At 49.9% G+C, this 27,369-nt stretch overlaps 2 protein-coding genes across 7 annotated transcripts in view; one reads left to right on the forward strand and one right to left on the reverse strand.

Moving 5' to 3' along the window:
* The window catches only part of CFAP44 (cilia and flagella associated protein 44), a 55,616-nt gene extending 43,410 nt beyond the window's left edge, over positions 1-12,206 (forward strand). The window contains exons 36-37 of one of the 3 annotated variants that reach the window (XR_014886840.1): positions 2,590-3,660; positions 6,402-6,737. The gene's annotated coding sequence lies outside the window, so the exon portion shown is untranslated. Of the gene's footprint in view, positions 1-2,589; positions 3,661-6,401; positions 6,738-10,948 lie in introns of those variants that run through there. The other 2 variants (XM_085237750.1, XM_085237741.1) reach the window with 2 other exon arrangements.
* BOC (BOC cell adhesion associated, oncogene regulated) overlaps positions 1-27,369 on the reverse strand; it is a 44,125-nt gene that overhangs the window by 763 nt on the left and 15,993 nt on the right. Inside the window, exons 2-18 of one of the 4 annotated variants that reach the window (XM_085237793.1) lie at positions 18,469-18,642; positions 17,793-18,071; positions 12,654-12,800; positions 11,957-12,100; positions 11,318-11,611; positions 10,247-10,519; positions 9,492-9,790; positions 7,408-7,573; positions 6,590-6,700; positions 5,967-6,173; positions 4,960-5,141; positions 3,409-3,514; positions 3,096-3,218; positions 2,611-2,832; positions 1,977-2,203; positions 1,335-1,414; positions 530-723 (exon numbers count right to left, since the gene is read on the reverse strand). In XM_085237793.1, coding sequence (XP_085093919.1) covers positions 530-723; positions 1,335-1,414; positions 1,977-2,203; positions 2,611-2,832; positions 3,096-3,218; positions 3,409-3,514; positions 4,960-5,141; positions 5,967-6,173; positions 6,590-6,700; positions 7,408-7,573; positions 9,492-9,790; positions 10,247-10,519; positions 11,318-11,611; positions 11,957-12,100; positions 12,654-12,800; positions 17,793-18,071; positions 18,469-18,553 — 3,139 coding nt within the window. In that variant the 5' untranslated portion in view covers positions 18,554-18,642. Of the gene's footprint in view, positions 1-529; positions 724-1,334; positions 1,415-1,976; positions 2,204-2,610; positions 2,833-3,095; positions 3,219-3,408; positions 3,515-4,959; positions 5,142-5,966; positions 6,174-6,589; positions 6,701-7,407; positions 7,577-9,491; positions 9,791-10,246; positions 10,520-11,317; positions 11,612-11,956; positions 12,101-12,653; positions 12,801-17,792; positions 18,072-18,468; positions 18,643-27,369 lie in introns of all 4 variants that reach the window. The other 3 variants (XM_085237789.1, XM_085237780.1, XM_085237772.1) reach the window with 3 other exon arrangements.

Genomic DNA, 27,369 nt, shown 5'->3' on the forward strand with positions numbered 1-27,369 from the left:
GAGGTACTATGATAGCTTTCTAGTCAACAGTCCACTTTATGAGGATAGAGAGTCTGATGAAAGACCAAGAACTGCATTCTAAAAGTCCTGGCTATAGGGGAGTTTACTCCTATACTCATATGCAATGTGTTTGATCCACGCTGCAGGAGGGATGGATCAATAGATCATGTCCTAGTGGGACGGATTCACATAACTTTTCAGGGACCTTGGCGTTTGACCAGCCTGGAAGATGTAAGGTGAAGAAGGACTAAGTGATTATTCTCTGCAACTGCAGATGGGTATGCATCCTTCCAGCAGCATATATGCCATGCTTATGGAGAAATGAAAAATCTGTTGTTTAAAAGTGGCCCAGGCAATTTATCATCCCAACTGCTACTGTGGCCTTCTCATGCTATTCTAAGAGACAGTCCATGCACCACAGAACTGAGCACGAACAAAGTCATCAAGCCTCCTCTACAGTGAAGTTTTCCTTCAAAATCAGCCCAAAACAATGAGATGAAGCAAGCACTGAATTTTCCAGACCACTGACCGTGGTGGAACAGCGGATCTCGTCGAGGATCCAAAGTAGGACCTCCTACTTTATTGCCCATTGCTGAATGATGCAGGCCAATGAAGTGCTCTTGAAGGTGTGGACAGTCATCTTGTGGCTGGAGAAGTTGGTGAGTGGAATCATCTGGGAGGCTGTACAGGAAAGAGCTGTCTTCTGGTCTTGAATTCGGCAATCTAAGGAAGCAGGCAGACAAAGAAAGAAGTTTAACACTATTCACATATTTCCTCCTTGAAAGGTAGGCTTCCTGCAACATCTCAGCCAGCTGCACTGATAAAATGACAAACCATTCCTAAATGAGAAATATGGATATACTTGTGGAGTGGGAACGAGGTGATGCGAACTGGTATCTGTGATTCAAAACCTGGTGAGTGCCACAGAAGCTTGGAGGAGTTATGTCTCCTGGGGAGCATGGGAATAATGACATGGCGTCTGAACATGAGACACTAAGTGTCTGCAACTCACCAGATTCTGGACATCTGTTTATCAGCATCCAGCCACAGATGTTAGTTTCTCTCATTGCACTTTCCAGACTATGCTTAGGAGAACAAGGAGGAAACGGGAGAGCCATCTCTAAAGTGAAATCACCTCTCTTTCAAACCATTAGAGGAATGAGGTGTCTGAAAAGAGTTTAAATCAAAAAGGCTGAATGCTGGAGCATAGGTTTGTTTCCCAAGTGAACTGGAACAGACAAGGCCATGTTTGCACAAGCCATTCTAAGCATGTATTTCAATGGGCCCCACAGGATCGACTGTTTCACCCTTCACCTTGGTAAGCCAGGACCAACCTGGTGGGCTGGTACTCTCGCTGGGCATTCCCATTCTGCAGCACTCTCGCCTGCAGCAAGGCATTGGTCTCCTCATGTGACTGGAATGAGAGAACAGATGTTAGCAGAGCAATGACATAAAGCAGCAGTAAGAGATTAGTGCTGATTTTTAGCAGAACCTGAACCGCAAGCCAGAATGGTAAGTTCTTACAACAGAAGGTGGAAGGAGCTGGAGCTGTTTCTTCTGTTACAGGGTAGAACTAAGCACTGAAAAACTCAGATTACTTATTGATGTATCACTGGGTCATGATAACCAATTTATGCTCTCTGCATTTATTTTACTGTGTACATACAGAATACTCAGTATTGCCAGTCCCTGGGTGCTTTGCTCAGAAGAAACAGAAACAATTTCCATTAGGAGTAGTCTTTGCTCACTGCCTCCTACTGCCCCAGGATGCCACCTCATCACAAGTCATTGGGAGACCTTCCTGCTCATCCCAGGCCTCACGTAACTTCACTGCAACAGGGAAACTTCAAAAAGGAGCCAGTTTTGGCACTTCTGTGTGCTGCAAAAAGTGCCAAGCATGTCTGGAGAAGTCCTCCCACTGCAACCATGGCCATGGCTCATATCAAATCAGCTGTTAAATGTGGGTGTGGACATACCTGCTGCATGTCATCTGGACTGTAATCTTGGGTCTTTGTGCTCACATAGTCCACTCCTGCAGAGGGGCAGATGCCCTTCAGATGTGCCCCACTGGCATAGGGCTGCCCATTAACATAGGGATGTCCATTGGCACGAGGAGCAGAAATGCCCCTCAGGGGCACCATTGTGTACTGGCAGGATGACACTAGCAGTCCAGCTCCTGGGAAGCCCATGTCAATGGTTTGCTCTGCAGAAGGAAGAACAAGACAGTCTGAGGCCAAAAGCAGAAGTAAAGCTGAGCTTCCTGAAGTGAACTACTGAAAATGATAGTGTTAGGCTGTCCTATCAGGCAGGTGTTTTGGCACACTAAGCATCCTCAGAAATAAATGATACAAAAGGGAAGGCAGTGCCCCTGTCCACCTCTATTAAGTCCCAGGGTTCCTTCTTAACAAGGTAAACAAGATAAAGAATGAATGTTGGCCTTTTATCTTGATGGGAGGGTTCCACTGGACATTTGGAACCTCTGCCACTCTTTCCCTGCTTCCCAGAATGCGCAGGGTTCACGGTTTGGATGTTTGATCCAATTACACCCAGGATCATATCTAACTTACAATGTTACATCTTGTAAATCAGCCCTCAAGAAAGAAGCCTTACTCTGCTTGGACCAGGCTCTCCAAAGGCAAAAGGGGATGAAGGCCACGATGAGGAGTACAATAGAGCCCAGCACGACGCCTACGATCAAGTACGGTAGGTCGCTGGAACGGGCCACCATGGCTCCTGTCCCCAGGCCACTGTGCCCACCGCTAAGTGGGGGATGCTGCTGAGGGGCCACTGTTGAGGGTGGAAGACGACCCGGCAGACCAAGAGATTTTCGAGCTGTGAAAGGAAGAGACAGAGAATGAGATACAGCCATGGCAGGAGGAAGAGCAGCACGTTTAAGAAATATGAGTACTGGTGTGGGTGTACGCACATATTGAACAACAGCATAACCAAGCCTACCTGCCCTCTTCTGTCCTATGCCAGAGCTTAGATAACATGCTGTCAGGCAGAGATGACTCCTGCCTTGCTGTGCTCTCGACAGCAGCAGGCAGCAGGGACAGAGTGCTTGGCTCCCACATGTGCCCTGCAAAGCTGCTCACCTTTGGTTTCACAGATCATCACGTTGCTGAACTCGCTTTCACCACCCTCATTGAAGCATTGCATCTTGATGTCATATGAAGTCTCTGGCTGCAGGTGGCTGATGGAGTGCCAGTATCTATCTCCTGAGGAGAGAACACACATGCAGGATGTCATTAGCTTCCTGTGTGCAGACAACCCACCTCTGCAGCAGCGCTAGGTGGAAAAAAAATAATCCAGCAGTAGCCTTGTGCCTTTGCTACACAGGGCTCCTTCTGGGCACACCCTCTTACAGGAGGAACCAGCAGTTAGGACCAGTGTCCAAATATCTCCTACCTTCTACCACATCCTTCTTGTAGTCGCTGTCATTGTCACTGTCTGTGGGGCGGTAGTAGATGTAAAAGCCATGGATGGGAGTGTTATTGTTGCTGGCTGGAATATACTGCAGAGGAAGAGCAGAAATTAGCAGAGATGTCTGTGTTGTCAGATCCATACTGTTCTGGGTGAGGAGCAGTCAGGATAAATGGGATGGAACAGGAGGAATTCCCAGCAGAGAATCTCTTCCTTGTCTTGTCACTGGTTTTCACAGTAAGTAAATTCCTTCCCAGAGATCACTGATGTTTTACACTCTCACATCTTGCTTCTGTCACATAGCAGGCAGGCCATTAATTTGGTCCTGTCCACCCTATCATTCTATACTCTGGTTCCATGATTTTTCTTCTCCGAAGCATCAGATGGTTTAGGTTGGAAGAGACCTTTAAGATCATCTAGTTCCAACTCCCCTGCTATAGCCCCATCCAGCCTAGCCTTGAATGCCTCCTAGGAGGGGGCATCCACACCTTCTCTGGGCAATCAGTTCTAGTGTCTCACCAGCCTCACAGTAAAGAATTTCTTCCTAATATCTACTCTAAATCTATCCTCTTCCAGTTTAAAGCCATTTCACCTCATCCTGTCGCTACATGCCCTTACAAAACATCCCTCCCCAGCTTTCCCGTAGGCCCCCTTCAGGTACTGGAAGGTCCCCCCTGCTCAAGCCCTCTGATCATCTTCATGGCCCTACTCTGGCCCTCCTTTTCCTCAGCAAGTTACTCAGCTGGGCAAGGACAAACACACCATCACCTTGACTTCAACAAACTCATGGCATCCAGACAAAGTGCATCTATCTTGCTATGAACCAGTGACTGTAGAAGTCACATATTTCTGAAGACAACTCTGCTCCTCCCTCATCTGGGGCTGCACTGCCCCATCTCCACGTGCTCTTGCAAGTTTTCATCTAGTATTTTATCAGCTAGTGTGTTTAAAATAACATCACTGCCCATCCTGTCCTGGAGCAATTTTGAATCAGATGTTGGAAGAGTGTGACGAATCCCTCTGAATAAGCTCTAAGCTGTTGGAAACACTTGGATCTGGCCCTGTGAGCCAAAATATCCTGCCCACTCCTAAAAGTCCTCAGGGCTGGACTGCTGTATGTGATTACCAGCACTTAGAACTGCTGTTTAGCAAGTGAGAGTGAAGGACATGTCTGCTGGAAACTACTGGGCAGACAGAGGTGCTAATAGATTCCAGGAATTTGGTCAGGAAAGCAAGCAGCCATCCCACGCATTGTTGAACCATGCTTGTTGGACAAAATGGTCAAGAACCTGAGGTTATCCACCAAAATGCCTCCCGTTTACAATGCTGGATTCAGATTAAAAGGTTTCCTAGGCTCTGACTTCCTGCACTTCTGCAAGCCCAGCCTTCAACGCCTGTGACAACTCTAGGATCTCCAATCCATTTGTGCTACTGACAAGCTCCAATGTGGTAGCCTTGAAGATGTGTGAGCTGGGCAAGTAGCACCTACACATCTGCTTTTTGCAGAGATCCTTCTTCCTCCCCCACAAAGCTTACCATCCACTTCAGCATGATGGTAGTCTCATTAATGGCATCTGTGAAGGTGATGTATGGTCCAGCCACAGGGCGCTCGTAGACTCGGTTGTTGTGCCCAGACACCACATATGGCCGAGATGCAGCACTGGGCTCACTTTCTCCCAGGATGTTCAGTGCGCGGACACGAAACTTATAGGAAAACCCTTGGGAAGAAATGGGGAATAAAAGAAGCTTCACTAACACCGCACTGATGTATTTCAAGAGTTCTATTGTCAGCACAGGCCTGGCTGTGGAGAGGGAGCTTTGTCTTCTCCAGAAAGTGAAAAAAACTACAGAGATGTTTTGGTTGAAGTACAAACACATTTCAACCATGTGATAGACAGTCTGCTTTTATTTGTCTCTCCCAGTTCCTGTCTTGCTGGTCTAGAAGTCATGTAGCAGTTATGGAGTAGATGGCTGGATTCAGAGATGCCAGAAATTTGCCTTTACCCTAAAGCAGATACAAGATAGCATCCTTCCTCTATTGCATTGACATTAGCTACATAAATCTCAGATAAAAGTCCTAAGCCTAAGCCATTTTAACTGGGACATCCTTTTTCTGCACTTTAAGTATGGGTAGGTATTTTGCTTTTTAAAGCTGTCCCACACAATGATGGCTTTTTTTCTCATGTGAAGTTCAATGGGAATTGCAAGTCCATCTGTCTTGCCTGTGGCTACAGAAAGAAAAGTTCTGTCCTATCTAGTAAATTGCAAAAACAAGACACTAATGCCTTTAGTAACTATGTCCCATAATACAGAAAACCATGCATGAGCCTCCCTGAGGGAGGTCAAATCTATGTTGGTCTCAGCAGCTGGAGAAATTGGAGAAGCATTTGCAGCATTTCCCTATGCACCTAAGGCCGGAGCTGAGGAGGCTTTGTTCTGCTTACACATGCCAGGGCTGAGTGCGACGTGACAGATGGTTCACCATCCTACAGGGACTGCACAGCTTTCCTACAGACCCCACGAAGCAGAGAACGCTCGCCTACCTTTTTCCAGGTCTGGGATTTCCACAGAGAGGCGAGAGGGAGGAATGTCACTGGTGGCCAGGACCCAGTCTCCCGACTTCTTTTGTTTCTTATATTCTACACGGAAAGACTGGATAGGAAATCCACCATTCCCACGGGGGATCCATGTCACATACACAGATGTCTCTGATGCCATGGAGATGGTTGGACGATCTGGTGCCTCTGGAGCTGCAAGGGGCATGAATGGACATCAAGACACTTTTAACATGTCTGGAGGATGCTGTAGCTCAGAGGGATTTGGGTGAAGGATAGCCTGCATCACACCCATCCACATGGTCTCTAAGTCCCAAGTGCTCTTCATTAGAGCTGGGACTCCCAGATCCTCACTCCTTTCAATCTGTGTTCTCCAAATATCTTTTACTGCTGTTTGTATCTCACTCCTTTTCCCCTTTCCAGCTCAATGAAGGTGTGTGCACCCATCACAGAAGAGACACCAATGAGAATTGTGGATAAGAGTCTGGAGATAGAATGGAAGGCCTCACTGATGTGGGAACAGCGAGCAGGGGGAGATTGACACTGGGGACAGAAAAGGGACAGACAGGGGTAGGAGATGAAAACAGGAAGGGCCTTGCCCAGAGCCTTACGGGACAGCCGGCTGTTGTCAGACTGGTTGCTGCTCTGAGTGCTCGTTCCTGGGTCGTCCCTCTGGATTTGCTGTTCTTTGCTGGCAACAATCTCTGGTTTTGGGCGCCGGCCTATGTAGGATGGAGAGATGGCATCAGGGACATGGTGGTGTGGGTGAGAGTTAATTTTTGCTGTGATGAATAAAGAAAATATTCCTAGTCGCAATGCTGATGTAAGTAGTCTTTGGACTCAAACAGTCCTGAGGACTCAAAGTGCTCAACTTGCAGAGAGGAACTAAAGCAACACAGGCAGATTTGTTATACTGTTGATTTATTTTTGCCCCCACTAATATTTAATTTTCTAAAATTTTTTATTAGTTTTCTGAAAATCTTGTCACTAGATTTCTGCCTGAGCAGGAGGTAATCAGCTCAACGCAGAGCCTGAAAAAGTATGTGAGCAGCCCTCTCCACAGGGAAGGTTTCTATGTAGGGAATGCCATCTCCCACACTTTCTTGGGACAAGAAGAGCAGCAGGGGGACACAGGAGGACTGAGCTGAGTCTTCTGGAGCATCCTTTCGGTGGTAGAGACCGCTTGGCACTAAGCAGACTGCCGGCAGGGAAGGCTTGGATTTTCTCCTGAAAACAGCTTAGAGAAACACCTGTCAGGAATAAATCCCAAAGGCAAATCCTTCCTCCAGGCAGGGGAAGGATTAAGCGACCTCCTGACATCTCTCCCAGGCCTATTCTCTGTGGTTCTGCAGGTGTCCATCTGAGACACCGAGAGAGGAATGAGGGCACCCCACTGCCTCAGAGCAAAATACCCCAAGACCGTTTTGACCTTTACGAGTCCGGAAGGTCACCATGGCCGTCTGTCCCTCGCCGGCGCAGTTGTGAGCAGCCATCTCCACCTCGTAGAGGCTTCCAGGATCCAGCCTGGTGAGTGTCAGGCGGTGCTGTGAGGCTGGCACATCTCTCACTGCCCAGCTGTCTGAGGCGTTGGCCACCTGCTGGGAGAATAACGCAGGCAATGGACAGAATTAAGGTTATGCAGCCTCACCTCGGGTAATTCTTGGCTGAACTGTAATGCCCCCCGCAGGGAACGGATGCTGAATGGCTGCGCCCTAAGAAAGACGTGGAAACATATTTTGTTTTTCAGTGATGTCCCACCACCCCATACAGAGCAGGAGGGAAGGTGGGATCCTCTGCCTTCTCCCCAGCTGCAAGGATAATATTATTGCAGGCAAACACACAGGATGCTGAGGTGACCCGGTGCCGAAAGCAGCATTAGCAATGCAGGCATCGCCACAAAACGGAAATGCCAGGACTCAGTATCATTCATCTTCTCCAGGCGTTTGACACTGACTGATTAATGCCTGCCTCATTTTATTTTTATTCTTGAGCCCACAGAGCTCTGAGGCCAGAGAGGGGAACCCTGAAGACTGCTAAGTATCCAGGAAAGAAAAAGTGAAATTCTTAAGAAACAAAGATAATAACTAGATGGCATCGGACTGCTTGCGGGCTGCTGACATTTTAGGGTCAGTGTAGGAGCAGGGAGAAGAGACATCCGTAGATATTTTGCAGAGGAAAACCAGACCCTTGCCCAGACAATTTTAAGCCTCCTGTCAGAAGGTTTTACTTTCCTCGGCCATTTCTCACACAAAGAGCCTTTTCTTTTGTTGCTGAATTGATTCCTTCCCTCTCCACAGACATGCTTTTCCAGTCAGAGACGTTTAAACCAGATCATTATATAACTTGATCCTACAGATCTCTTATAGAAAGAGACTCTCTAAACAAGTTTGAGGGTTATTGGGACTAATTCCTTTCCACACAATCCTTCAGCATCTCAAGAAAGAGTCTCCAGCTGAGAATTTGGACTACACTGAAAACATATTACTGCAAACTGCAGTGACCCACAATGACCTCCACTGCCCTACAGCCCCTTCCAGGTGAAGCACTGAAAAACAAGTAAAATATGGACAAACTCCAGCCTGCAAGCCAATATTGCATACAGAATTGCTTGTTACATGATACACCACTGGGGAACAAATCTCTTCTTGGCAGGCTACTAGACTCTATGCAGTCTGGTGAGGCTTTTGGCATCTTTTGTTTTTGAAACTTGCCCCATTGTGTTCTTGTGTTGGCATCTTCTGCCTTCGCTTTAAAGAGTTATTTAAAGCAATGGCTAGCTGAAACCCTCAGCCTTAGTTTTGTTTAGAAAGAAATCAGCAATTTGGGGCTATTACCACAGCCTCCTGTTACACCAGTCAAACAATTTTGGGAAAAGAGATACATATATTCACATATAATCAAAAATGGTGGCTTGCAGTGGCAACCAAGTGGGAATCTCAGACATACCAGAACTGAAATGTACTCAAAGCCCATTGCAAAACCAATCTCTCTGCTGCAAGCTATCTGCCCACCCAAAGGAAATACAGGCTTTTTCTCCCATGCTCCCAGTGAAATGACAAGAAGTACTCTACACCTCAGTAGTACAATTTTCACCTCAATGGTGCTTTGCTTTGCTACCTAGAAAATCTGCTGGGTAATGGCTCTGCTCGCACTCTGCCTGCTGGGCTGAGAAGCACTGCAGAAGGCAGGAGCCTTCAGGTTCAGTGGGTCTCAGCACTGCTCCATGCACCATGGCGTGTCACCAGCAAGGACTTTACAGTGCACTGCTTTTCAGCTTCCAGAATAAAACTATCAGAAAGTGTTAGTTTAGAAGCTTCCCAAAGGAGTCAGCATGGCTATGAGAGCCAGAAAGGCATAGGTGTGTGCACACACACTCTTCATTTTAAGACTGACACACGCACCCCTACCATTTTCTTGAATTTGTCTCACTGATCCACAGGGCATGCAACAAGGCCACCAGCCACACCAGAGAGCAGCATGGAAGAAAGATGGAGCAGAGCAAAACAGCAATACCTTGCGATGCTTCACCACATAGTAGAGGATCGGGGCCCTGCTGTCGGGTCGGGGTCTCCACACTAGGTCGTAGCTGTCTGTTTTGGACGTCCGGGGAGAACTGAGGATGATGGGGGCCTCAGCTGGAGACACCAGCTCCTTGTTGGCTGAGCACTGTGGAGACGCTGCCAGTGGGGTGGTCACAGGCTTTGGTGGACTACCTTTATCCAAAGGCAGCTTTAAGGCACTGTCCCTGGAAGGCGGTGTTGGAGGCTGAGCTGAACCCAGCTGGGCATCTTGCCCAGGGTTGAGGGTAGCTCCTGAAAGACAAGATGCTGAGAGTAAATGAGTGGTGCAGACAGAGTAAATGTCTGGTCCAGGCTGCAATGAAGACAGAGCTAAGAGAAGACCCCTGAATCCTCTTACAAATCTGGAGCTATTCACCTACTGCATCACTGATAACTAAGAGGTATCAGGTCCCAGGTGGTGCTACCTACTGGACCTCTCCAGAAAGTGTTAGAAACAAACTTTCCTTCTCCTGTGCCACAGGGGGCTTCCTCTGAGAGCCCCTCTGACCGTAGGTAAGTTCAGCATGGTCCATGGGAGGAGATAGCATCTCCAAAACCATTCACAGTGTGGGATGAAACGCAAGGAAGAGCACAGCAGCTCAAACCCAAGCAAGAGGGTTACACACCAATCTTCTCCTCCTCTCTGCTCGTTTGCTGTTCATTGGCCTCTAGCACTGAATGACCACGAGCTTCAATGGAGGGACTCACCTGGCTGGGCCGTCCTCAGCTGCACCATGGCTTGTGCACTTCCAACCTCATTCTCTGCCATGCACTGGTAAATGCCATCATCTTCGGGCCCCACACTGACCACCCGCAGCGCCCGGCGGGACAGCCGGAGCCGGTGGCTGGCGGAGAGGGGCACAGCGTTGCGCAGCCACATGACTGAAGGCTGGGGGTTCCCTCGCACCTCGCAGGTGAATTTGGCACTTTGGCCCCAGGGTATGATCTGCTGGGACAGCTCCATCGTGACCTCTGGGGGCTCTGAGAGGAGAAAAGCACAAATAATGATGACCACTTGGCAGGGAGCATGGCACAGTCCTGGCTTTGCACTCTGCTTTCTGGGATGAGGGCGAAGGAATGGATTCTCAACCCTTCCTGCCAGTCCTGCTACCTTTATGGGGTCCCACATGGATCTGGTTTGTTACATCAGCACCCACATGAACCAAAAGGAGAGATGGCCTAAGGCCAGCTTCCCCTCTCAGTCACATAGTGACAGCAGGCACCTATAAGTCCCATTTTTGTTAGCTGAAACAGTACTCTGCAAAGGTACTTGTGCCAACAACACTTTGACACTTGGCTGACATGCAATCCAACAAAACATGGGCTTACCCTCCCTAAAGCTTGTAAGAAGGGGATGGATATGTGCTAGAAATACCTAAAGTGTGGTGTTCTTTCTATTTCTCACCCCAGAAACAGCTTCCCTACTGAACAAAGTGAAAAGCAAGACTCTCTGATGCCTTCCTTATACTAATCTCAAATATGTCTGAGAAAGAGCCAGTCCTCCACTAAAAAGTGTTGGAACAAATCCAGTGACACAAGGGACAAGAGATGAGCTTCCCCATGGGAAGGGGAAGCTCATGCTGGCAACCTGGAAGGAAGAACCTTTCACCCTTAAAACAGAATTTATCCCATCTCCTAGAAACTGGAACCACAGGCATGGTGCGACTTACACTGTGGTTTATCCAGAGAGAGGGAAAGTACAGCAGCATTAGTATTTTTCCCTGAAAACAGATGAGAAAGTCCCACCCCTCCTAAAACAAGAGCTACAGCTGCACTCACCAAACACCTGCACATTGTAGAAGATGAACGCTGCTCCAGCCTCACCAACCCCATTGTCAGCTGTGCAGCTGTAGGTGCCTGAGTCCTCCTCACTAGTGGGGTCAATCAGAAGGTTGCTGAGCAGGAACCGTGTCTTATTGTATGCTGACACACTGGAGCCATCTTTGGCCCAGGTGACACGGGGCGGGGGAATCCCACTGGCCACACACTCCAGGATGAGGCTTTGGCCTTTGGTGACGATAATGGTCTGAGCTTCAGGTGGGTAGATTATCCGAGCAGCCTCCGCTGTGGAGCCTGGGAGCAGAGGAGCAAGGAGGTAATAGGAAGGAACGTGGCAAAGCAGGACAAGAAGGCTGTTCTTTAAAAGATGTGTGCATGCAGCAAGTGCTTTTGCTGACGGACTAAGGGCCTTTACTCGTGTATCACCAAGAGTAAGTCCTGAAGAGGTATGGCAACCCCAAGGCTGCACACACAAACCCTGGGAGCAGACCCAGGGCTACTCTCCTGCAAGAAATGGGTTTTCTCAGCAGCTGCTAATGTCAGTTCACACCAAAACCCAGCTAAAACAGCACTTTGTATATGCTCCCAGGACTGGAATGTCTTAAGAAGGTGACATGCAATGAAAGGAGAGCAACATACGTCTCACGCGGAGCCTCTCGCTGGAGACTGAAGTTTTCACCTCCTGTGTCACAGGGTTGTAGGCAGCACATTTATAAGTCCCCTCATCCTCTTGGCTAGCATTGACAATCTGAAGGTTCCCGGATGGCATTATAAGGTAATTGTCTGTAGGGAGAGAAGAGGAGATGGCTTATGGCTCAAGATGTGGTACCTGGATGAAACAGTGCCCTAAAAGAAAGGTGGACAAGTGAGAAGGAAAAAAAAAAAACAATGGTTTAACACAAACAGCACTGAAATAAGCCCTTTTTGCTCACACATCAGGAGGAGAGATGATACAGTTGTGGGAGGAAAAGTGCCACAGGTGAAGCTAGCTTGTAACAAGTATGTACAGTAGATAAGAGTGAAGCTGCAGAATTTAGATCCAAATTTAAAAAATTCCCAAGCTGAGAATCATCTTTATCCAGGGACTGGGCTGGAAGAATACTTCATGAGCATATGGAGACTCTCAATGAAGAGTAATGTAGTTCATCACCTAATTCTACTTCCTTTCCCCAAGCTTCCTTCTGCATGCTGATGTTACACTTGACTCCTCACTCCTAGGCAGTAGGAACACATGGAGCCTTGTCAGAAACCCTCAAAGAGCCTGCGCTCAGATCAGCCAAAAAGAGTAAAACTGAGGCCATGGGGATGCAGTGGGATAGAGCTTTGTGGTGCTCACCTCGGGAGGCCTCCAGCCACTCATGCTTCACGCTGTAGCGGACCTGGGCCTTGGGATGGCTTTCGGGCAGGTCACAGGCGATGACAGCCGTATTGCCTTCATCCACCTCAATCACGTGAGGGCCATCAAACTTGAAATCCTTCAGATCTGCAAAGGGAGCAAACAACAGGACTTCTTAGCTGGCACAGCACCCAGTTCATCCTTTACCCACAGACACAGGGCTGCTTCGCTGCTGTGCCAGCAGAGGACCGCTCCATTCATGGCAGCCAGGGAAACTGGCCCCATATCAGAGCTGTAATTTTTTCTTCTCCTTCCTACAAAGCATGTAGATTAAAACACAGCTTCAAGAGAAGCAGCCTGTTCCATCGCTGAGGAACTGGGTGCAAAAAATCCTGGCCTCAAAGTAAAAATGAAGCCAACGTACTGTAACACTGAGGGGCAGCCAAAAGTGGTCCTTCTACCGCCTCCTACTTCCAGCACAGCTGCCGTTCTGCTACTGAGCAGTCAATGCTTTAAACACCATTTTGGGATGCCTCAAGGGTGTGCAGACACTGGGTGGCAGGAGGCAAAAAGGTGGGATATCAGAGTGATCATGAGGAAGGGAACCTTCTACACGCTCCTCGTAGGCATCACCCCCAGCCCTGAGCATCACCACGACCTCTTCCACCACCTGAAGAGGAGGGCACTCATCCTCAAACCCTGTGCTATGGAGCATAAAGCCCCGCACTGTCAACAGCTCAGCCATCCCTTCCGATGGTATCCAGGTGCATGATGCCAGTGCCCATGGGCAGTTTGGGGAGCTGGGGAGCAGAAGGGCTTGTGGAAAGCGGACTCGGTGCAGCCTGACCTTGGCAGCCAAGCCAGCAAAAAAATGTGTTTTTGTTCTCTGCGAAAGAGAGCAGCGCTCCAAGAGAAAGAGACAACGCTGGCTCCGAGCTTCTCCCACCCACAGTCACGGAAAAGTGACATGAAATTTCTCAAGCAGACTTTCTGATTAAAGCAAGATCCTTTATGGGGTTTAAATAAAAACCAGCCCTCTTGGCAGGGTGGCGAGAAAGCCTCCCCGAAGGCGGCGCGGAGGGGCTGTCGGGCGGCTGCTTGGGGAGCGAGTGTTCCCGTGCCCGGATTCGAGGGGAGGGGAGCGGGCCGAGCAGGGGAGGGGAGGTTTTGCAATGTCATAAAAATGATTTGCAGCGAACATGCTTCATACTTTTGGAATTTCTTGGCATCGTTCAATTAAAAAAAAAAATACTAAAAAGAAGGAATAAGGGTGAACTTCAGAAATGCCATTAATCCTTTAAGACAAGCCGAGGAGGGGAGCCATGTTTCCACTGGGTATTAAAGCCAGATGAAGATTAACTCTTAACTTGTGAAGAGCTGGCGGCAACCCACTCTCTTCCAGCAAGGAAAGTTGCTGCCGGGGAGGGGAAGGGTGCCGAGTAGTTTCTCCTCTTCGCTTTCCTACTCGATCAAGGAATAAAATAGCAGGAGCCACAGAAATGGAAAGATGTGGAGAAGAGGCGAGAGCGCAGTGTCTGCCTGCACACATCACACATACTTCTCTGATCAACAAAATATAAACGAGCATCGGGAAAATTAATGTGCGCCTTGGTGGTCTGGATTCATCACAGCCAAATTAAGATTCTGGAGCCAAGGCATAGGCTCCAGCAACTCTGGCAGGGATCTGCACATGCACACACGTATGCACACACACCAACCCCAGAAAGCAGCCCCGCAGCCCCCGCCAAGAGCTGGGCTGTGGGGACCCCTGGGGTGGCCTCATGGAGGATGGCTGCAGGGGGGTCCTTTGCATGCAGCCCCCCAGCAGCTCACACAGCTGCAGATGCTCCTCGGAGGGGACCAGGACCTGTGGCTCTCCCTAGTTCCCTTGGGCCACTTGCAGAGAGGATGAAGAAATGGGGCCACAGGGCCCGATAGAGACGTGGAGGGAGAACTAGGCAAAAGGATGAGAGATTTTCCAATATGCAGGCATAAAAGCTTCCTGCCAGACTATTACCCTGAATTCTTGTTCCCTCACAGGGAACGAGCCAAGCTACTTGCCAGTGACTTTTGCCTGCAGGTGGTCACGGCTCTCAACTAGTTCCCCCTCTGCCACATGCATCATAGCAGGGCTACCTGATTGGACAGCAGCTTTACCCTGAGGGCTTCATGCAAGCAGGAAAAACTGCTTGTATTTTCCACGGCTGCAAATCCCGGCTGTGCTGGGATAACAGGATTTATTATCATTGTTATTTTCTTCTTGCATGTGGCAAGGAGTGCAAGCAAAGGCCACTCCTTGTGTCCATCCGTGGCCTGTGAGGAGGCACGAGGAGGGTCAACCCCACAGCTGCCCAGGCTCTGTCATCAGGAATGAAATCAGCTGAATCCCGGGGTGGGGGGCCAAGCAGCAGGATGGGCGAGACGGATCGGATTAAATGAATGGGAGGCCATAAATAACTCTGAAAAGGAGCTGCAGTAAATAGAAAGCAGGCCCTCAAGGTGAAAGTTCTCTCACACCCATGCTGCCCTCCAGCCTCTGGCATCCTGAAACCCTGCCCTCCCTCAGCTCCCCATCACCCCCAGACATCTCACAGCCCTTTTGCCAGCTCCACAGAGGCTCACGGAGCCCCACCTGTGTTTTCCTTCTCTCACCTCCTCACACCACTTCTGCCCCCAGGGCTGGACCCCCTGAGCCGGCTCAGCAAATGCTTTTCCAACCTGCAAGAGGCCTCCTCCCTAGCAGCACCTCTGGGGAGCTGTCATCAGAGAGGCCAAGGAAAAGGAAAATGAATGGGGCCAGTTTCAGCAAGCAGCTGCAAACTCCTCAGGGACCCCCAGCCCGACCCCGTGCAGGGTCGCTGCCCATGAGTGCTGCATCTTGGCTTTCCCCACGTGTGAGCCTCCCCATCGCATCCCCAGGGTGCACAAGCATTCCTCTCATCCCTGGCTGCTGGGTCATGCTTTGGGGATACACTACAGCAGGTGCTTCCCTTTGCTTCACCCCAATTATTTTTTCAGTTTTAAATGTCATGGCTATCCATTGCAGGATAGCTGTTGAGACGAATGCATGGATTTCTCCATGAATACTGTGAATTGCTTGGCTTTTACTACCTCTGACTGCCTGCTCTGCCAGCCAAGCACTTCAGCATGCTTTTCCCTGTGAGTTACCCCAGGATCCAAGGAGACCCTGCAGGGCCTGGGACACTCTAAGGTACTTCCTCCAAAAGAGGAGAAAAAGCAGTGCAAACAGACAAAAAGTTGGCCAGAAGATGTTACCTAAAACACTTGAAATCTAGCAGGACACTTTCTCCAGTGACTTCAGATCTGCTTCAAAAATAAACCTAAGCCATAATCTCAAAAATACATTCTTTCCCTCCTGCTTTCATATTCACATTCCAATTTCAGTCTTCTATCTCTGAAAGCAAATTCTGGATGAGGCTGAGACTTTCTGAGGGTTCCTTTCAGCCCAGCACGTGATCGGGAAGAAGCCTGAAGGACCAGCAGCAATGCCAACCTGCCAGGTCTTCCCTCTCCCTGCAGACCTTCGTCTCCCCCAAACCAGCTCACAGCAAGGCCCTATAGGTGAGGTCTGGAGCAGGCTTGACAGCCTGTGGTACATGTGCTACCACAGCTATCCATCTCAGTCCCATCACAAATCGGTGTCCCCTCTTATTTTAAACCACTGCAAAGCCACTGATGTGAGCAGTTTCTGTCTCATGGAATTAATGGTTGACTGAACCCCCTCAGAAGGTTTCTCTCCTACACCTCCAGCCCCATGTCTTTCCTGGATCTGCCTGCACTCTCTTCACCCATAGATTTCTGAGCCTTCCCCATCGAAGGCTGCCAGTGTGTATCAAGCAGACATGCTTTGCTCTAGAAGACAGAGCTGCTGGTGGTGGGCTGGAGTGAAGAGAAAAAGAGAAAAGGAGAGCAGCCTAAGAATGAAATGACCAGGCTGAGGAGCTGTGTACACCCCGCTCTCCTAAATGCAAACCATGCCTCGGGTAATCCCATCCACCTCTCCCTCCTCTCCTTCCCTCTATCAGGCCACCAGTGCACACAACGCCCTTTCTGCTCTGGAATGTGTTCTCCGAAACTTAATCTTGGTGCAGAGCTCAGGCCAAATCCCCAAACATATTCAGCCCCATGACAATCCCCTCCCACCTCACTTTGGAGCGCAGCAACTCTCCTTCACCTCCTCCTCCCACTCAGCCTGGCCTAAACATTTCACTTCTGATTAATGTATCAGTGACAAGCCAATAGCTCTTGGCTTTAAAGCCAAACCAGCCCGTACTTTGCACAAACATCTTCACTTCTGCACTTTCTTATGGCTTAGCCCCAAGCTCCCCCTGTGCCAGGAAGATGAAGCAGTGCTGTCACTGCTAAAGGATGGAGGTCTCTGTAGCACAGACCTGCTCCACCAAACACTGCACAGGGCTCAGAGAGGATCAGACTCTCAGGTGCCCAAACAAGGGTGGCCTACATGGAGCCTCCCCAGGGAGCAAGTGGTGAGGATCACGTCCGAAATCTTGATGCTCAGAAAGGAGGTGGCTCACAGTGACCAGGCCACTGCAACCTTGCAGCGAGAGAAAAAAGCCCTATGAAGGAGGAGCCGGCAGAAGTTAAGTGATCAACAGCAACAGGTACTTTCTGAAAACCTCAAGAAGTCAGCAAGCAGATGGGGCAACATGGCAGTAAGGGAACCAACCACACGTCAATTAGGTACTTCCAGCTCTTTATGTAAACATAAAATGTTAACAGTTTATGTAAAAACTGTTGCTGTGGGACAGGTGGGCCAATGAATTGCTTTGAAATGAATTGTTTTGGAAAAATACTGAATACGTGTGTTAGAATATAAAATCTTTGCTTGGGAAAAGAAAGGGAATCTTTGGCATGAGAATTTCGCATGAGTTGTGTTGCTGGCATACGACAGTGGGCAGCCTACTATGCAGAAGGACTGCGTAAGTTACGGCTGGGCCATGACGCGACAGCCAGTCCATGGTCTAAAGTGCAAAGAAAAGGCCTGGAAAGTGAAAGGAGCCCTTCCCGCATGCCAGAGTGAACAAGTGAACTTAGATGAACCTCTCCAGATGGGTGAGTGGGGGCCTGAATAATGCACAGGATGGCAGCATTACTCACTAGCCAAGGTGACCACTGCGGGGACACTGGCAATGACTCCTTCGGGCACACGAGCAATGCACTGGTATCGCCCCACGGTGTGGTTGTTGAGAGCTGTGATAATGAGTTTTCCTTGCTCGATGTGGATCCCCAGCACCTTGTCTGATCCATCCAGCTCCTTTCCATTCAGTCTCCAGGTGAGGTTCACTCCTGGGGGGTCCACGACACACCCCAGGCTGACCGGGCCCCCAGGCTTCTGGACAGTGGAGGCAGGCTGCACAGTAACTTGCAGAGATTCACCTGCACAGAGAAAAAGAAAGGGAAAGGAGAAAGCCCTGTGAGTCTCAGCAAAAGAAAAGATAGAGGAAAAAAACTGCAAAACTGCTGTACCCCATCGTTTCTATTTATGCCTCATGCTCCCCTTGGCACCACACACACACACCCTAGTCCTTGGAAATGTACATCAGTCCCATTTCTTCTTGGCACCACCAACAGAGATGTCCAGCTCCATCTGTAACCTCTTCTCCTAATGAGTGAAGGGGATGTTCACCCCCTTCAGAATGTAACTGGACACTGCAGCATATCCCGTATGCACATGGGAGAATCCAAGCCTCTTCAGAAAGAAATCTTGGAAGCTAGGTTTGCCTCAAGACAAAGCATAAACAAAATGGAACAAATAGATAAAACAGAAACTCACTCAGTTTGGCAAAGCAGCTCGTGGCTGCGAGGAGGAGGCAAAGGATGGCGGACATGGGTCTCTTCTTTCCACGTGTCATTGCCATCCCATGCAATGTCTCCTGGGGCAGAGGCGCCCAGAGAAGGGTCCCATAAGCTGCCTCAGGGGATGTGGTAGAGGTGTGGCAGTGGCTTCCTGCAGATGACAAGAGAGACAGTGGCATGAAACTCTCAGATTTCCCTCTGTTTTCCAGCCCTGACTGGCTTCTTTCTCAGTACTCCTAAGATTCCAGGGATTCACCAAGCCCATGGCCTGAGCAGGCTGCACATACTCATGCAAGGTGGCCCACACTAATTTAGAATCACACAGAAGGTGGTGTCACACTGGAAGAGGTTGCCCAAGGAGGTTGTGTATTCCCCATTTCTGGAGGCATTCTGGAGCCTGAATGTGGCTCTGGGCAGCCTGGTCTGGTGGTTGGTAACCCTGCACATAGCAGGAGGGTTGAAACTAGATAATCATTGTGGACCTTTTCAACCGAGGCCATTCTATGATTCTATGATCACACACTTTCATTCTTAACTAAGAAATCCAATATATAGAAAGATTTCAGATTAACTAGTTGGCCTAAAACACACTGCCTATTTTGAGTTTAACAATCCAGTCTGGATCAAGCACTAGGTTCATATCTGAAGGCAACAACAATCTTCAGAACGTGAAGCCCAAAGCCACCCATCACAGCTCAGATTGCTGAGAGGAGTTGCACATTGCAGGAGCTGTTAAGGGGAGAGTGCCGCAAATGAATGCCAAAGCAGACTAGGAGGATTAAGAACCTAAGTGGTGCACCTACATACACCTCAAATGTCATACTGAAGTCATTTTCAATTAAAGGCTAAAGGCTAAAGTTGAGGAGAGATTTCCCCCTATGGACATCATAAAATGGCAACAGGATTTTGAGCACCCTCCAGCCATAGCACCAACATGATGTCCTGTGTGTCCTGAAGGAGTTACATAATTGTTCCTGTAGCATGTCTACATTGGCAGAGGAGATGAGAGACCAGACTGACTACAGTCGTCAGCCCAAACAGCAACTGTCATATTGCCTGCACCCCCTGCAGACACACAAACCCTTTACCTGCAGTTACCATCCTCAAGAGCACCTGCAGAGCAGCGTTTCCTATTTTGACCATGGTCAATGTTTGAGCCATGAGCAGTTTGAGCGCATCTTTTCACACACATCTCAGTCAAAAAAAAGGGTCAAATCCTTTCAAGTATAACCTCCAGAGGTGGAACTCCTGAAGCACAGCCTCCCACAAACTCCTGGTGAGATGCTCAGGGAGTCATTCCAGGTAAGCTCCCTTTGCTGGCTCACAGCTCCTGCAATCAGGGAGCTCTCACCAAGCCACTTTGCTGGTGGTTCCTCAAGGAAGCAAAGCCAAGCAAACTGGCCTGCAGCTGAAGCTTTGGGATCAGCTGAAGTCATATTGCAGCTACTGTAGCCCACAGCTCAGTTACATGTGGAAATCCACTGTGGGTAACCACCACCACCAAAGAGATAACACAACAATTTCCTTCCCATGTGCCTCAGCCTTCCCAGCATCACTCTCCTCCCCCACAGAGGGAAGAAAGCCTTAACAATTTGTCTTTGAGGAGTTTCCCCCACTAACCAGCACATGATGTGGTATGAGATCCTTTAGCTGTCATCTTGGAGAGCATCTGAATCACTCAAGTTAAGCTCTCCACCTAAAAAAGCCACCGAAGAACCCTTAGTTACACCACAGCTGTCTCAGACAAGCTACCACTGACCAGGCCTGACGTGCACATGCACAGGTGTGCCACCTTAGTCTAGAAAACGCTTAAAAACTGGGTTTCTACTTCACTCTCCAAGATATTGTGGGGCCTGATAGTCTTCCACCAAACCAGAAGAACCATCTTGGGGTAGACCTTAAGCCTTGCTCCTCAGCACTGGAAGCCCACAATACGAAGCTGACTCACTTGCCGTATCTGGATGAGCTTGGCAGAAGGATGGAAAAATGTTGGACAGGAAAGAGTTGCTCCTTGGAGTCCTTGGAGCTGAGGGTGGGGGAAGGTAAAGAGTTTTCCAACCAGACCTCCCAGCAGCAATGCACTGCTCAGTGCCTCTGGCCAGAGAGAGAAAGCCAAAGGCGTAATGGACCCTTCACGAGCAAGGACCACCCATGCACATGGACGCCATGTCCGAACTGGCTGTCCCCAGTTTGTAGAAAGAAGAAGGGCAATAGGTGGGGAGAAAAAAAAGGGGAGATCACAAAATTTGGCCAAAGTGCCAGGCAGATTAAACAGTATTCAACGGAGGCCGAGGAGAGAAGGTGTGTTGCGACAAGTGTATGGTACCTCCCCAAACCTCCAGGCAGAACATGAGCTCTAAATAGGGACATGTGGCCATTTCTTTCACAGCTGAGTGAAGTACAAAAAGTAAATGGCCGGCATAAAAATAATGAGGAAAATGAATGAAAACATCAATTCCAAAAGGACTATTAGGATCCGGGGCCAGATTTCGAAATTCTCAGCTTCCACAATTGAAGCCAGATTTTCAAAAGCATTCAGTTCTTGACATGCTGAGCTCTCCTGAATAGGCAACCAACTTATTTCGACGCCTAAATGGGAGCTGACCTCTTTTGAAAGCGCTGCCCTTAAGCAGCCTGCAGTAGTGCAGAGCAAGGCACTTTATTAACCGGGCAGCTTGCGAGCTGCAGGCAGCCCCGCGCACGCTGGGAGTGGTGCGGAGCTGAGGTGGCCCCCGTCTGCTGGCACTTCTGTGGTCACCCACACCTCCCACCTCTGCTTAACTGCTGCTTGGGAAAAGAAAGGGTTAAAGGCAATGGAAGGGCTTCACTGGGGAGGGGGGAATTATTTACTTATTTATTTTTAATTCTTTCCTGTCAGGTTAAAATAACAATTTCCTGTCAGGGGAGTGAAGGCTCTAAGTCTCTTTCAGACAGCCCAGTAAATCAAAGGAGGGGCCATTAGGAGAGCAAAATTAACGAGAGCTTTGTCAGATTGGGGGGTGTAAAATCTGTCGGCTTCGCTTCCCGCCCCGCACTGAAGGCCTCAAAGGAGGGAAGGGAAAGGCAGAGGTGAGGCCATGAGAAGGGAGAAAGGCACACGGGGAGGGTAGAGGGGGGGGAAGGCTGGAGTGGAAAAGGAACCTGAATTAGACACAGGCAGCAAGAAAGGTGTCTGCTGATTAGAAACTGAAGGTTTTACTGAGGAAATGCTGCCCCCAGCCCCGAGCCCCCTCCTGCTTAACAAGGGCCGGGCCGGCAGCCCTCGTTACAGCCACACCACCCGTGATTTACAAGGCCCCAAATGGAAACCAGGCCCAGCCCGCTGCCCAGCTTCGCGAGGCAGGCAGTGAGAGCCGAGGGAACGCAGGCAGGGAGAGCACCGACACTGCAGGGCCGGGGGAGGGCTGCAGGGCTGGGTCCAGATGACGACGTGCGGGTGACTCTGGAGGATTGCTGCAGCTGCTCCCAGCAGCGGGTCAAGCTGGGACAGTGGAGCTCCCAGCTCACTGCTCGGGCTTTGGGACTGGTGCTCTTCAGAAGAGGTGCTTTCCACAATACAGCAAACTAACGTTGCTTGTGATCAGTAGGTTTTAAGACAAGACAGGTTTTTTTAACTTGTTCTGTGGAGCTTAAAGCACTGAAAAGGAAGACGGAAAAGGAAGGAGAACCACTGTACCCATTTGCTTCAGAAAAGACAAAACGGAGCAGAGGAAGCCCACCTAGCGCAAGGGCACGCAGCGAAGCAGGGCTGGGAGCCCCACACACTGACCGCATCACCTCACGCCACTGTGCTGCACTGCTTCTGTTTGAGGGGATCTGGGAAAGGAGAGATGTGTGGCAGGAGATGCATTAACTGCTGTGAGGATCCCCTCGGCTGTCCCTGCACTGGGCCCCGCAAGAGGCATGCAGGCCAGCCTCGCTGCTCCTCAGTGTGCCCGAAAACTGTTCTGGAAGGCCAAACTCCCAGAGAGCAAACGAGCCAAGCCGAGGCCTTTCTTCGCCATCACGCTCCCCCTATGCCCCGACACTTAATTTCCCTCCTCTCCCCCCGACCCCCCCCTCTATTCTGAGTAAATTCAATTTGACAACCCTGCTAATTGGATAAACGCTGCTCCCCGCGCTCCTTTAAGGCAGCCCGCTTTTCTCTGCTCGTTTTCCGAGGGCGATTGTGGCTGTTCTTTAACACGAATTCCATCTGCTTTATTTCTCCTCTGCCCATTCACGGCCCCTCCTGCATATGTATGAGGGGCTGCCCCCCCTCAGCTCCCTCCCCCGGCCCCCCCACCCCTTCTCCCTGCCCTCTCCCATTGCCCGGGACAATAACCCCCCAAATGCCCCCTTCTCCCACCCCGGCCCCTTTTTTCGCTTTAGATAAACACAGGCAGTGTCAAGTGTGAGGAGTGGGGGGGGGAATGGGGTTCAACTGCCAGTCAAGCCCCGGGCCCTCAATGAAGCCCGGAGGCCCATCCTAATCTGCTGCATGCTTGCCATATGGGAGCTGTGTTGCCCTGGGAAACACTAACAGGCAGAACGGAGCTTAATAGAGTCCATATTCATTGTAATGCAGTGAAATGGCTCGAGGGACTATTGCCCCTTGGGTCTGTTTTCATTCTTCTGCTCCCCCTCTTTCTTCTCTCCCCCTCTCCTTTTCCTCCCCTCCCCACCCCACACCCCCTTTCCCTTTCTTCCTTTCAAAAAGCTCCTTCCCTGGAGAGCTCTAATCTGGAGAGGCTGGGGGCTCCCAGAGGGACGGCCCGGCCAGGGGGAAGGGGCTGGGGGAAAGGCGCGGGCGAAGCAGCTGGCAGGACACTGCGCTCCCACTCGGGGGGCAGGCGGTGGGCAGCCGGCCCTGCTGGCACGGGCTGTGGGCCCCGGTGCATACAGCCTGGCTGGCAAAACGCGGCACCAGCAACACAACCCTGGGCACAGATGGAGTGTGCTGCGCAGCCTCTTCAGAGACAAAGTGCGCCCAGCAAACAGATGTTGTTGCTGCAACATGCTGGCTGTTGTGCCGGGGAAGGCCGCCCTGCAGCAGTGATGGGGCCTCATGGGGTGCCCTGGCAAAACCCATAGCTGAGGCACCTTTGTGGTGGGGTACACCACAGAGGAAGCAGGACAGGGGTAACCCCTGGGCACAGGTGTGATGTGCCAAACCTCGGAAGCTGGAATCTATGGCATCACACCACTTGCCTGTCAGCCCTAGCATCCTATCCATGCCTCACGACAACAGTACCCAATTCAGCACGTAACCACTGCAGCCAGAGACCACTGTCAGGACAGGCACAGCTGTGGACAGATGCTCCACAAAACAGAGCAAAATTCAATCCATGCTCTAGGTACTTCAAACAACAGGGCAGAATCTCTTCTTTATTTAGGATGTTTATGCAATGGATACCAAAATACATGCATCTACACCTTCTCCTTCTCCTGTTTGGAGAGGCTGGGTAGCATATTTGCCTGCCCATAGCCCTCCGCTCAGGCATGCCCTACATGCTCCTGGCTGCACCTCTATACACACAGCGTTGTACAGAGAGGCTGACACCGATTGCAGGGCTGCAAGAGCAATCCTTAGCAAGACACTGGGCTCCAACCGTCCCCCTCCACCACCAACCATGGAGAGTGGAGCGCTGCAAGGGACAGCAGCGCCCACCGGGAGCCGTCATCACGCCAGCACAGATGTGCCTGTGGCTAGTTTACACTAGTCAGGGCGCTGCTTTTGTCTTCCCATTCTCATCCTCCCAAACAACAACAAAAAAAAAACAAAACAAAAAACAAACAAACAAACAAAAAACCCAAAAAAGAAAAAAGAAAAACCACCAGAACTCAGAGCCTGAGGTTGAGGCTTTAATTGCTGCTTGGGTTAGGGAGAGGTCAGCGAGGAGGCAGGCCCAGCTGAAGCAGGGAAACAACCATGGGGAGAAGCTCTGAGAGACACCAAAGGGAAGTGGGGACGGAGGTGGCAGAAAGCACAGGGCAGGAAAACTGAACAGAACTGAGCAAGTCAAGGGCAATCGCTTGGGGAGATCCAGGTAGGGAAACTACTTTGCTCAGATCACAGTCAGCTGCTTCTTTTTGTTCTTAAACATGAACCTCCTTCTCAACTCCAAATTTTTAAAAAAATTCTTTGTCTAGAAACAACGTGTCAAATTAGGTACAATAATAGAGTGAAAAAACAAACAGAACCCCTAAACCAGCAAAGCCCGTGGAAACTGCCAGTGACAAACTGTGAAGCATGCCTTGGGGCAAGTCACAATGGGAAGATCTCCTGATGGAACAGAGAGAACCCTCAGTGGATTTCCTGGCTTTAGAACCTGTGCCCAGGGCAGAGTGGGGAACAAGGGCACCTACAACAGCTGCAGTGTTAACAGCAAAAATGGACTGAGCTTATGTGAAACACATGTCGGAACTACCTGCTAAAATACTACATCCAGAAGGTCATAGCAGGGGATTTGATCTGGCCGCCTCCAAAACCAGTGTGATCTTTGCCATGACTTCAATGGGAGCAGGCCCAGAAATTGCATTAACAAGTGCAAGGCTCGTTTAACACAGTTGACATCAAAATCCAGAAGAGCATACAAAAGAGACAGGACAAAGTACTCGCCAGTACCGTCAATACAAAGTTTAATCCCCAGATGGCTGGCTTTAGAGGCATCCCCATCACCACCATAAAGAAAAACTGCCTTCTCGCTTGCACTCCTTTCAGCAGTGACTTGTTGCTGGGATGCAAAAGAGCACAAGCCCATTTTTCTCAGCCTTTGAAGACTGTATTTAAGAGGGTTGTTGTTTTTTTTCCCCTCCTTTTTTAAAGTTTGGGAATAAATGGGAGTTTTTACTCTCCACTGCTGTCACTTTAATACTTTTCACTACCAATAACCATGTTGGTAATTGGAGTAGGTCAAAAGGCTCTCGGACCCTCTGCTGGGACACATTTTCCCTAGAAGACATGTCACTACTCCAGAAAACACAAGAGGAAGCTCAAGGCCAGAGAAACAAAAGGACAGAGATGACTGCCTGCGGAAAACACCCTGGCAGTACCAAGTACCTAGGTGGGGCACAGGGCTGCCTCAGGCCTGCCATGACTCTCCCAAACCTTGCGTGATGAGTGTCACCTACAGCAGGGCAGCACTAAATGATGGACTGCCCCGTGCCAGAGAATGAAATTGCCTCATAGCTTTTTGTTTGTTTTTTGTTTTTTGTTATCTACATGCCTTTTGCCCCATTTATCATCCTGGGAATAAACACACCTTTCTGAAAATGATGGCACACTTAAGGACAGTGACCCAAACAGGCAGGGCCAGCACATGGTTCCTCTATCTCTAAGACGGGATGCTCCACAACAGAAGGACAACAGCTGGGGCAGGGAGGCTCACCTGCCCAGCCACCAACACGACGCAGGCTCACTGTCAGCTCCCCGTTATGCATCCTTTTCCTTTCGCACTTGCATTGAGAGAGCAGGCACGGCCTCCAAGCCACCTCCCCAGCCCCTTCACACAATGAGCACCAGCAGCAATTCCAGCTGCAAAGTTTGCTTTCCTTGACACACAGTTTACTTTCTCCATTCCCCCGCATCCCGCCCCTGCCACTTACCCCTCACTCCAAAAAGGCGCTCTCAAACAGGCTTAAGCTTTAAACAAATAAGGGTTTGGAAAGCAGCAGCCTGCTCCCGTTTCCCTCCCCACCGCCCCTGCTCTCCCCCCGCCTCCAGCTCGGAGCGAGGGCGCAAGCAGTGCTGGCAAGCGCCGCGCAGGCACAGAAAACAAACACGTGGAGCTGAGCCAGCTGTGAAGTTGGATTTGGCGCACGCTGTTTGCAAAAGAAATAAAAGCACATGGGAGAAGGGGAAAGAGGAGAAGGGGCAGAGCAGAGGGAACTGGGGGCGCCCCGGCCCCAAGGGAAGAGTGTGAGTATCTTACAAAGGCCTGGCAAGCACATGGGTGGGTTTGGATGTAGGGATGTTCTGCTGCAACATGTGAAAAATAAACACTTTGTTACCTCCTGGTGCTCACAGCCTTCCCTACTCGACCTGAGGCTTTCCTATTCCCTGGGGCACACGGTGCCAGGGGGGCCAGCGCAGGGATCGCCAAACTTCCCCATAGCCTCAGCAGAGATTATGTGCGTGGAGGGCATGAATTCACCCTAATCCTCATCATCAGCCTTTTTTCCTGTCCCTTCTCCACTGTCCCTTCCTGAAAGGGCTGTAGACAAAATATTCCTCCTTTTACACCCCAGCTCCCTGGGGACGCCAGTGGGGTATTATTCTGCTCTCACCGGTATGATCCAGCCGTGGGAACGGCACTCGCAAGTGCTAGGAACAGAGTACCTACAGCCTTAGGGCAATGCCAGTCCCATGCCAGCTTTTCTCCACTTCTCTCTTCATCAAGTGGAAACTAAACAGAAGCTCATACCCTTTGCCTGGTTTGGGTAGAATCTAGCAATTTGACAAGGTCTGCCTGGGGTTTCCACCAAAAGCCATAAGCCTTAGCTCTCTGCCTGAACAGCCCTGGCTCTCAGAAGGTCCCCAGGTGCATTAGAGACAGCCCGCATTGACCACTCAGCCCTCACAGGCAGGTTTCCATCAGCCTTGTCACCACCTCTGAAGTACAGCAGGGTCTTTCCCCTGTCCCGATCTGCCATGAACACTTCTCCCCCTGCATCACTCCAATGTGACCCTAAGATACAATACTTTGCTATCACCCCTCCTGCAAACCATATTATTGACACCCACTCACAGATAAGGAATGTTAACTTACTTTGGAGAAATTTTGCAATTGCTTTTTTGTTCTCAGATTGGAATTACTGAGATGCCAAAATAGCCATAGATGACTGCAAATAAACACTGTTTGAAACCATCCTACCTTTTCCTTTTGGGGACTAATTA

This window comes from Meleagris gallopavo, chromosome 1, assembly GCF_905368555.1.
Source record: "Meleagris gallopavo chromosome 1, MGAL_WU_HG_1.1, whole genome shotgun sequence".
NCBI classification, from domain to species: Eukaryota; Metazoa; Chordata; class Aves; order Galliformes; family Phasianidae; genus Meleagris; species Meleagris gallopavo.